This window comes from Sinohyriopsis cumingii, chromosome 9 (assembly GCF_028554795.1).
Source record: "Sinohyriopsis cumingii isolate HCF-2022 chromosome 9, ASM2855479v2, whole genome shotgun sequence".
NCBI lineage: Eukaryota > Metazoa > Mollusca > Bivalvia > Unionida > Unionidae > Sinohyriopsis > Sinohyriopsis cumingii.
This window is the reverse complement of record NC_142969.1, coordinates 77,649,740-77,662,260: the sequence shown is the minus strand read 5'-3', so window position 1 is coordinate 77,662,260 and position 12,521 is coordinate 77,649,740. Positions and strand designations below refer to the sequence as shown.

Genomic DNA, 12,521 nt, shown 5'->3' with positions numbered 1-12,521 from the left:
ATAAATGAAAATTGTGCCAGTTGATTCAGAACATGGCCGCCACAATGGCCATCTTGATAATCCTGTTATAGATGGTTGATCATGTTGATATTATAATTTCCTCGAAAGACATCTTATGATATTTAGTTTGTACTAAATGGAAATTATGCTAATTCATTATCACTTATGGTACCCATCTTGAAAATCTTGTTATCATTACTTCTCCAAGATGGAGAGTCATATCAGCATATAGTGCCATCAAAAGACTTCTTTTGATCCTAAAGGAAAAATGTGCCAGTCTGACATCTAGTGTGTCGGCTGTAGCAGCTGATTTGAGATTTTGAGATTCTTGTTATTGCTAAAGAATATGGCCACCATCACAGCCATTTTGTTTTTATTACTACTTCTGAATATGAAGACATTGATGTGGGGTTTTCAATACATAACATCTTATAATATCTAGTTGCCCCCAAATTAGACTGGTACTGATATTGTTCTCCATTAAGGCTGCCACAGTGGCCATATTAAAATTCTTGTTGACACCAGTCCTAAAGTATGGGGGCCGGTAGTGGCCGAATAGTCTAAAGAGCTCACCGTTCAGGATCTTTGCAATCTCACCTGTCTGCATGGGTTCAAGTCTCAGGCTTGGCTAACATGGGTACGTCAGAAAGCTTGCCAGTAGCTTCTCGTGGGTCAGTGGTTCTTCCCGGTGTTTTCCAGGGTTCTACCTCCACCAGTTATACTGGCCACCATGTATAGCCTATCTTGTGCTGAAAAATGGTGTTAAACCCTACAGTAACAACAACAACAACATTTGAATATGAAGACATTGATGTGAGGTTTTCAATACATAACATCTTATAATATCTAGTTGCTCCCAAGTTAAAATGGTGCTGATATTGTTCTCCATTATGACTGCCACAGTGGCCTTATTTCCAACAGTCCTAAAGTATGGGGGCTCCGAGTGGCCAAGTGCTCTAAACTGCTTCTCTATTCAGATCACTGATATTTTGCCTTTGTTCTCCATGTGGGTTTGAGACTCTGGTGTGGCCATATTGGATATGCAAGAAATTTGCAAGTAGCTTTCCGTGGGTCAATGATTCTTCTGGAGGTTTTCAATGATTCTTCCTCCACCAAACACACTTACCACCAAAGTCTATCATGTGATGAAATGGTGTAAAACCCATAACAACCAACTAACCAAATGGTCATTTCAACATGAGATTTTATGTATGTTGTGTGATATCTAGTTTGACCTGAATGAAAATTTGAAAGCAATATGAACACCATGGCTGCTGCTTTAAAGCTTTTGATATGCTACTCATTTGAAAACCAAATTGACATGGGTTTCATTAGAAGACTTCTTATTATATTTATTATTCTGATAAATAAAAATTATTGCTCTAATATTCATTGTGGCCATCATAGTTCCATTTTGACAGTTTAGTATTTGCAACTTCTACTGGACAGATGGTCATATCGATATGGGGTTTTCACCTACGGCCTTCTTGTAATGCCTTGTTGGTCCTAAATGAACATGGTGCCAGTCACCTTATTAGTTTGTGATTTTGTTTAGTGCAGTGTGACCATGACACAAAAATCACAGGTTAAATATGCAATGGACAATAAATCTTATTTTTCCCTTTCGCACCTGCGCAAGTAGCCAGACATGTCTTGTATACACCTTGGCATCCAGCTAAGCAAAATTCTCTCGAAAACAGCTTTATTTTACTGCATTCAGTTATAATCACAAAAATGCGTCTCATGCCACCATTACAGGTGATATTAAAGGAATCTCCAAGGGTGAATGAGTTAATGTGTTAATTTCGATGACGTTACCAAATGTGAATATTATTTGGTCATTTCCACATTAATACTGCACAGAGACTTAAAAAGGCTATTCTTTGACAATTGTTAAGAAATTTCTCAAAAATCAATTCTTTAACACAGTTCCGCATTTTTGCTTCATGAAATTGTAACCTACATCCAAGCTCATGAAATTGTAACCTACATCCAAGCTCTGTAATGTCTACATCATTAATAATACACCATTGTTGATGGATGGTATTAGAGAAAAATAGATGTAGTTCTACAATGATACAAGTAGCAATCGACATGTGAAATGTGTCCTTGACATAAAAATTATGGGTCCAATACAGAAAAGAAAGAAACAATAGAACCTTCAGGGGCGAACGAGGTAACACCTTTATATACTCCAGTAAATAAAAATTACATTTTCTTTTTTTATCCAAAAACTTGGATATGACCCGAATATCTTTCACAACATCCCATTTGTACATGATATTTGTATCACATGCCAAACATATGATTAAAGGATCATGAATTATGCTTGTAATATTTAAAATTTGTGACAAATAACAGTTTTGCAACAAATATAATTGTTTATATTATTTTGCCATGCAGAATTAAATATGTAGTTAATTTCATTAAATTCATAACAAGATTATTCTGAAATTTGAATACAGTCCTAAGAAACTGCCAAAATACCGGTACAATGAAAAAGTACCATGGTACATGCCACACGATAAAAAAAGTATGTGGAAAACCCGCATAGCAGTAAAACTGCACACCCATATCAGAGCTAGTTTCAATTTCAGTGGTTAAAAGGAAGAAATAGTCTTATCTTGAAGTCCATGAAATTCTTAATGCCCAGTAGAGTATCAGTCCTCTCGAGACATTTGTTTAAAATGAGATACTGAAATGCAGAGCAAATTGGCAAATTGAGGGAAGCACCACGAGTCACAGTGACAGTTCAAGGAAAAACTTATGTAGACTCACTACAACAACTAGTCATATTTTGCAAATCCCATTTATATACAGCCAACAAAATATATACATTTTCAGAAATCATATATATATATATATATATATAACAAATATCACATAAGTTGTAAAAGAAGAGCATGCCTGAACATAATTTCCTGAAGTTTATAGTTGTTATTGTTTGTTTTCCTTTTTAGGACAAAGAAAGACAACTATGGCACAGGCAGAAAAGTCAATAACAGAGAAAATGAACCAGACTGAAAGCAAAAATTGGGTTAAAGCAGGTCTCTGCTTTTATGAAGTAAAGGAGGTTCTTCTAGATTTTGTTGCTGTAGACTGGACACAGACGAAGCCTGCTGCAGATTGTGACATTAGTCCTATTTTAACATTTGTAATAGATTCCGGAAAATATCAACAGCAACAGTTTGGAGGCCTTCAAGAAAGTGCCAAAACAGTAAGTGTTGTATTATATGTTCCCTTTCATTTCGTGATATCAATACTTAATAATGGAATTTCGTTTCTTTTGGGAACTGATGAGTTTTGTTGGGAAGTAAGAGTCAGATGAAAGCTGGAACTCTAATTGATCGTGGCTTGCACGCAAACAATTATACATCACCATTTCATATAAATATGAAATGTATGACTTAATGTTTTTTATGCTGTATCACAATTGTGGAAAGGAATAGGCTGTAGTGTTACCCTTGACAATATGTCCTCGCATCCATCCATATGTGATTCAGATTTGTTTTTAATTTATGTCTATTTCTGACACTGTGGTAGTGAATCTGTGTTCCATAAGCACAAATTTTGCTTTCTAATATTTTATAAAAATAGCATCATCACAGCATCTCAAGTAAGTTGTTTGCTGGAACTTTCCAGAAATTGTAATAATCCAAAATTATACTTGTGTTGTATATTTTTGATTACAATGTATGGTAATTTGGAAGAACTATCTCAGTAAGCAGGTATTGAAAAATAAAGATGGTCTAGGGTTCTTGGAGAGGTAATTTCTGATGTGGACCTGGTAATTTATTCAGTATTTAGTTCACCGGACCAGCCATTTTATGACAGTGTCTGACTTAACATAATACCGATATATATATATATATATATATATATATATATATATATATACACACACACACACACACACATGCATATATGTGTAGTTATACCAGGTATATATATCAACTAGACTGTCAGAATGCCAACAACATTAACGCTTGTCACATTTTTAATAAATATAACTATCAGTCGACTTAATCATATATTTATGGCTGCTCAAATAGTCTTACACTACCTTATATACATCATGTGGTTACATGAATTTTGGAAGGTTGGGAAGTGAATGACTTATTGGGAGTTACTTCAGGTTCAGTTTTTCTACATCTAAATTTAGCCAACTATTGACAATGACTAACAGTGGTGTTGACAAGAGACTGCATTTGGAAACTGACTGAGCTTGTGAAAGTAACAAACATGTAAGAACTTTTCGGGGACATTGGAAACAAATATGTCCATGGTTAGTATATGGTCAAAATGTGATATACTGAGGCACTTGTTTACAGTTTCCTGAATTCATGAATCAGTCCAGCACATTCCATCAGGAAACATATCTATGGATAGCACTTGAAAAATTGCAAGGACAATATTGCAGTTGCGAGGAAACTTTTATATTTGATATTTTTAAAATCACCATTATTTCAGCAAATCAAAATACATAATGATATGAAGGATATCTATTTTTAATAGATAAAATATTTCACCAATGAAGTGCAAACATTGTATTGTCACTCCAGTTCACTTGTGAAATTTTTCCACTTATTATATGTGCTCATTTTTTTCTCAGTTAATATTACATTATCAGAATCATTCAGTATTTTACAGTATTGCACTCGTGTGCAACTTCATATTGAACTTACATGTGCCCAATAGTGTATTAGGAACTACTTTGTAAACAAATCATGTACATTCTCATAGTAGACACTTTACGTTTTGGTTGATTAAAATTGTTTTTGATTGAACTAAGCAAGATGTTTCAAGGACTGCCACTTTCCAGCTGCTTTGGCACATTCTGTATTAACTTTTTTATCTTTTTTGATACAACATTTCGGATTTAGGCTTGCTATAGATGCCAGACAGGGTCCTTACAAACAGCATGCAAGTGACAAGGCATAAACTGTCTTTAGCTAGTAATAAGAATGGCAAAAGATATACTTATAGTTTTACATCCTGAATTACCTCAGAATATAATTTGTTAGTTCTGCAGATCAAATTACATGGGCCATGTCATGGGTTCTCAAGTTTGATTACACATTTCGAAATTGTACTATAATTTTGACTATATTCCAGGTGCAGATAAATCCTCCTTACTGCACTCAAAATGAAATACACATTAAATTCCATAGTGTCTTTTTGATAAGTGCAATTGAAAGACTTCATATTTTTCCCACATTATGATTTCAAACGTAAAATGCAGAACAGAAACACACTTGCAGATGTCAACACGCTTTTCCCTTGCTGCTTCAGTCGTATGTATTTCATGTAGAATTGGCAGATAAATTCAGTCCATAATTATTAAATTTCGTAGAATCGATGAAAATACCAAAATCTGTTCATTCCAGATCAGATGGAAAAGTTGTTGCAGTACGCATTTATTCACAATATAACTCCAAATTTCAATTTGAAGTGGACCAAAATGCCGTTTTTTTCAAATGTTATGTCTAGCGCATGACTAAGTTCAGATTTATCTGGGCAAAGTTATGTGCGCATTAATAATGTTGTTGTGTAATGATAATATATGCTTGTATATTTAGTTTGGAATACAGCATACATTCAGTTACTTTGTTTCGTGTAGTGTGTTTTTGTTTACATAATTAAGCCTTAGGTAGAATAAGAAAATGAGCACATAATAAAAAGGTTACTGCATTTGTATGGGAAAATATTAGCTTGTTTTGTTTTGAAAATATAAACTTGTTCTGTTGGATGGATATACTGTACCCCAAGGTCGTGCTGTATTTCCATTTGAAAAACTCATATTTTCCCATACAAATGCAGTAACCTATACCTACCTTCTCAAAAAAGGTAGATTTTATTTGTTTTATATTTTCTTAGAATAAAATGCACCTATTTGCATGGCTCTTTTCCATTTTGAGTCAGTGCAATTAATAGCTGAATAACTATGTAAATAAAAATGTTGTTGTGATTTTGGGACATCAATGTTGTACAAGATTTACATTGTAATTATTATGCTTTACACTGTAATTTGATGCAGTAATCAGATATTTTGTTAACACATTTCATGTGTGGACTGAGACTGTTGGGTGCGGTAATGTAGAAACTTCACAGAGCGGGTGTATCTGAAATACTTCAGAAGATAGCAGTAGATTTTTAATGAGTGAATTTACTTGCAAGGATTTTTGTTTTTTACTTTGTTTATATCCACATTCTAAGATGACTTTTTTGTGGCTTTGGCCAGTTTGTAATCTAGTTCGGCAGCAGACACTGTTTTCGATTATCATATTTCAGTTTTGCAACTAACACTAATCATCACTTAATTTATCCATCATTTTTATTGAGATTCAAATTAAACTTGCTTCTTTAAAAGGTTCATTTCTATATTTAATACTGAATGTATTTCTTAAAGATGTGTACTTTTTGTCATAGAATATTACAGGTATGTAATATTGTATGGATACCAGCAGGTTATGTAAATTCAGTCAATGACAGTTTCAGAATTCACATGGAAAACTAATTATAAAAAGATAATTTTTGAAGTCTGTAATTCGCTGCTTGTAGTTCGTTTTTTTGTTTCCTTTATTGCACCTCATTGATTACATAAATGTACTTTAGAAGGTCTACAGTTATTACATTTAGAAGGTCTACAGTTATTACATTTAGAAGGTCTACAGTTATTACATTTAGAAGGTCTACAGTTATTACATTTTAAGATATTTACATGGCTTGTTGTGGAGCTCAAAAGAGGGAGGGTGAGAGGAGCAGATGGAGTAAATTGAAATAAGCTCAAGTATGGAAATATAGTTTTGATTAACATCCATGGCAGATATTTACAAATGAAAAAAATTGTTTCAAAAGTTATATTGCCGCTGTGGCAACAAAAGTGGTATTGTTACTGTGGCGATATTGTTATGCCATTTTTTCCTACATCAGTCTCTCTCACAACTAAACACACACACACACACACACACAAACACACATACACACATGTACATTACACAGCTCACCTGATATTTTGGGAGAGATTTGTATCTTTATTGTGATTTTTATCTGTACCAATTTGTACTAATTATGGAAGTAATGGCCTTTTTTAATAATCACAGATAATGACAAAATGTTGTACTAGATACGTATAGGTTGACATGTACACTTTTTGTAGATAAATGCTAATGTGCAAACTAATAACCTAGCACAGCAGAAGCATGGTTTGCTTGCTTTCCTACTGATTTGTTGATTTCATATTTGAACTGATGGCTGATAACTTAAAAATGCAAAAGCACATTTTAGCAGTCTGTTTTCTGTGCCATTTTACTGACAATGAACAATGTACTCGGAGATAAGTGAATCATACTGTAACCATTGTTTGATTCTCGTAAGCAAAAAACCAGTGATAGAAAGACAAATTGGGAACTAATCAATACAGCTAGTATCAGATGTTTGTAGTATCTGTTTATTGTTTTCCGTTCCTTGTCTCAGTCAGATTAGTTGTTTGAAATGGGCAATAGTCTTCCTCCAAAAATCCGTACAAAGATATAATCTGATGTTTTATTATTAACAATGAGAAATGCAGCACTAGATCATTGGCTCCTTCTTTGTTGAACTGCTTTGTGTCAGAATTAACTCCTGCCTTTTACAATTTACCAGTAGATATTAAAAGTAACTCGTCTATACAAAATCTCAATGCTGGCTTGAACCGGATAAACATACTGGTTTGTTGTATGTAAATTCTGTGCATCAATTATTTGCCTATATAATACATCACCAAGTAAACTTGAGCATCAGATGAAACTATTGGTGTCCTTCTTTATATTTCTGTTCATTTCTCTATTGCAACTGTGCGTAATACAGAAAAATTAGATGAATATGTTCTGAAGTGCTTCTGTATAATTAACTGTTTTGGTAAAGTCTCTCTCTCTCTCTCTCATAAATAAAACATCAAATCCAGATGACTATTATGCAGGTAATCTTAATCAGTTCCACATGACATTAGCAAAAACATTTTGCTTACATGCTTTGGTAACAGGCAAAGTATTCCCTGATTGCATAGATTTCTTTAATTAGCGGTCTCTTCATCCACATCAGTCAGATAGATGTTCCAGCCATGAAAGTTTTCTGTCATTCTGCTTATGTTTTGGAGAATTTTTCACCAATCTGTGTCTAAAAAATAACGCTGTAATGCTTATTAACATTAATTTATTTTTGATGCTTCATGTGTTGACTTTATAAGGAAATCACCACTCCGTCGATAAATCGTGGCCTGATAACTCGTAGACCCACTTATAATGCAGGGTCAGGCATGGATCCAATTTTGTTTAAACCAGAAAATACAACAAAAAAAGATCCCTATTTCTTAAAGCGTGAAGAAAATCGCGATCAAAATTGGTAACTGAAATGTTGATATATTGCTTGTTTTATCAACTTTTAATAATAAGTCATTTAAGTGGTTACATTTTCTTTCCAAACAACATTCTTAGTATACTGTAATTAAAGATATTCAAGGAAATTTCGATCAATGAAAATGTCACTTATGCCTAGTGTAGGCAGTACATTAATACCTAAATAAAATAATTTTTGTTAAGTGAAATTTTTGTTTTAATTCTATTTTTTAGTTCCTCATAAATGCGTTGTGTATTTAGACGTGAAACATATCAATCTAACATAACAGCTATGTCTGCAAGCATTTCTCTGAGAACCTAATTAAGTGCCGGCCCTGTTTTGATAACTGACTTGTGGAAGTATTTGTTGTAGTGTTGCACTGAATTAAAAGCTTGCCTCCTTTGTATTATCACATTAATTATGTCTTTCGAATCAAATAAAGGAGGTGGATTAAAGGAAAGGTAAGCGGCACGCAAATCCTACATACTTAAAATCTAGCGGTCCTGGTCATATGTCGGTTGAACTCAATTCATTTGATCAATCGCACACTGTTAAAAATATTATTGTGTATGTAACATAAAGTTTCTTAAGTTAACCGACTCATTCATGAATGTGATCAAAGATAGCAAGGCAACCAAGCTAAAAGAATACTTCATAAAATGAAGAGCTTGGTTTCACAGATACGATCCATTGTTTCAAGCAAGTTTCAGAGAATTTCTGAACTGGCACTAAGAGATATCCTCAAGGATGATAAGAAGTTTCACAATTACTTCCAATGAAATCATAATATCAATGATGTACTAATTGAACAAATAAAAAATTGAGTTTCGATGCAGACAATTGTCTCATGAAATCGTTTTTGAGAAAAAGGAATCTTGTTTGGTATGTATCAATAGTTAGACAAGTTCCTTGCTAACAGACTCCCGATCATCATCATTGTTTAAATATAGACCTTTCTGCCTATATGGGCATGTACGTCTGATTAATGTCCATAAGTGGACTATTTAATTGATCCCGGGGGAAGGAATTAGAGCCTCATCTCCCAGGCATTACTGTGCATAAAAGGCACTATTTAATTGAGCCATCTGGTCTTGGATCAATATGACTGGCTTCATAGACCCTAGTGACCTGAATGTAAAGCTATACTCGAGTGGAAATAGACCCAGCACACACTTGAGTTAAAGGTAGCAATTCAGTCTGCATTAGCTGTGCTAGGTGTCAACCAAGCAGTATATGACGCCAGTAGCGATTGGCCGCCACTATGACATCACATCGGGACACTTAGGTTTTTATTCCCATGTGGAGGGTTAATTAATTGTTCATGAAGAGAGGAAAAAGTGCCTCTCTCTTCATGTATTTAATATGTGCTATGCACGTTTATTAATTTAATGTCCGGCGGTGGCGAGGAGGAAGGTTTGGTCAGGGAGGAGCCTGCTCACTAGGAAGGCACTTATTTATCCAGGGTATACATTTTTTGACTCCCTTGCCAAAAAGGTAAATGAAATGTCGTCTTGATGGACTTCTGGAGATACATTCTGTGCCATTTTTATTAAAGATAGTACCGCACCAGTGACCACTTAGTGATAGTCCGTATGGTTATTTAAACTTTATCTATTGAGTATGATTTGGGTGAGATGGTTCTTGGTTTGGGTTCACCCTTTTGTGTATGGTTATTTAAAATTTCCTAGGCTTAATGGTATGCTGCTTTGTGCAGCTGGGCCTGATGGTCCTTGGGGTTTGGACCACCTTGTAGGTATTAATTTTGGTGCTATAGTAAGTTTTTCTATCTTGATAGGCTTTGCCGCCTTGTGCAGCGGGGCCTGATGGTCTTGGGGTTTTTAGACCACCTTATATATTCTGGTTTTTTTTTTGTCTCATCTAGGTGTTCTAATTGTTTTTAGTGCCTTGAGCAGAGTCTGTGCCTTAGTGCAGTTGCATTTGTTGTACTGCAGATAATCTGTGGTCACCTTTGGGTATGAAAAGATATTATTGTCCTTAATTTCATGTTGTAAGATTGTGGTGCCCTAGAAAAATAATATTTTTTTTTAATTTTAAAATTTAGATTAAAGGTTATTGCAGTTTATTTGTTTCTATATGTGTGGGTTTAGGGTTGGGCTAAGTACTTGCTAATCTATCTTTATGTTTGATTTATATTCCTAGTTTTTGGGATGAAGCTATTAGTATGTTGTTATTATACTTTCAGGCTGAGTCTGTTTGATTAAGACAGATGTCTTTGCCGAATACTCAGGTTGCTAAGACATGTCAAAGACATCTGATCTTATTTATTCCCTAATTTTAAGTTTATTAGCCTGTCTACTAGTAATGATAATTGTTCCTATTTTGTTTTATTTATGTGATGTTATTTTATTTTCAGGCTAAATCTATTTTGATAAGTCAGTTATCTTTGCCAAATACTCAGGTTGCTAACACTTGTCGAAGACATCTGTTCTTATTTATTCCCTAATTTTAAGTTTGTTAGCCTGTCTACTACTTATGGTAGGTTTGGACTTGTTTTGTTTTGATTATTATCCTAGCTTGTGGATAGAGTTATTTATTTGATGTTATTTTCAGGCTAAATTTATTTTGATAAGACAGATATCTTTGCTGAATACTCAGGTAGCTAAGACATGTCAAAGACATCTGGTCTTGTTGTTCCTTTAACATTTAGTTTGTTGGCCTATCCCCTGTTTGTAATTAATTGAATGGTATTTATTTATTGTTTAGCGGGTCATACACTTTTGTTTAAATCCCCCCTTTTTTCCCAATGTTGGTGAGGAAGTTTATAATATTTTTGTAAGTAATGCCCTTATTAAGTTTTGTTCTTTGAGGAAATCTGGATAGGTCGGTGGGGACCCTATTTTATGTTCATCATCATCATCATCATCATCAGTCTCATGACCTAGTGTGGTCGTTGAGGCACTGTGCTGCTGAACATCTGACCAGTTCCCTCTACTTGTCTCGATCATGTGCCAATGCCTGTGTCTCCGCAAAACTTTTCCTGGTCCATTCTGTGATGTCCATCCACTTTTTTCTCTGTCTACCTCTCCTTCTGCCACCCTGGACGCTGCCCTGCAGGACTGTTATGGATAGACTGTTGGCTCTAGTGACATGGCCATACCATCTCAGCTTTCTCTTTTTGACGGTGGTGAGGAGGTCCTCATATTGGCCTACTTCGCGCCTGATGGTGTTACGCACTTCTTCATTTGTGATGTGGTCTATGTAAGAGATGCCAAGGATGGTTCTGTAACATCTCATTTCAAGTGACTGGATTCTTCGTTGTAATTCTGTTGTCAGGGTCCATGCCTCACATGAGTACAAAAAGACTGAGATGACTAGAGTTCGCAATAGTCTGATTTAGTTTTCAGACAGATATTCTTGTCTCTCCAGATGGGTCTTAGCTTTGACAAAGCTGCCATTGTTTGTGCTGCTCTTGACAAAATTTCTGCTCTTGATCCCTCTTCAGTAATTATGGAATCAAGATATTTGAACTGGCTCACTGTTTCCAGTTCATGTCCTCTGACTTTAATCTTGGCTGAGATTTGTTTGCCACTATTTGTCATCAGTTTTGTCTTCTCAGCGCTTATCTCCATGTCAAATCTGGAAGATGTTTCATCCAGGTTCTTCACTAAGGTGGCTAGCTCGTCTTCACTGCCTGCCAGCCCATCAACGTCGTCTGCAAAGCGGAGGTTGGTGATGTTACGCCTTCCAATGCTGACTGTCCCACAGTGGTTTTCCAGGGCTTCGCTCATGATGCACTCTAAGTAGATGTTGAAAAGCGTGGGTGACAGGAGACAGCCTTGACGCACTCCCACTATTGTCTGGAACCAGTCCCCAACAGCACCTTGGGCAATTACTGCACTGGTAGCCTTGGTGTACAACAGCTTGATGGTATTGGTTAGCTTTTTACCCATGTTATACTTCTTCATTGTGGCCCACAATGCCTCATGCCACACTCTGTCAAAGGCCTTTTTGAAATCTATGAACACATGATAGATGTCTTGTTGGTGTTGCGATTATTTTCGCACAGAACCCGAATATTGAATATTTGTTCTTTTGTGCTTCTTCCACTCCAGAACCCGGCCTGTTCTTCAGCGATTATTTTTTCTGCTTGTGGTTGCAGTCTGTTCAAAATGATCTTCAGCATT

At 35.2% G+C, this 12,521-nt stretch overlaps 1 protein-coding gene across 1 annotated transcript in view; it reads left to right on the top strand.

Moving 5' to 3' along the window:
* Positions 1 to 12,521, top strand: part of LOC149792066 (uncharacterized) — a 59,386-nt gene that overhangs the window by 24,491 nt on the left and 22,374 nt on the right. The window contains exon 3 of the mRNA XM_089969523.1: positions 2,961 to 3,217. Coding sequence (XP_089825649.1) covers positions 2,961 to 3,217 — 257 coding nt within the window. The remainder of the gene's footprint in view (positions 1 to 2,960; positions 3,218 to 12,521) is intronic.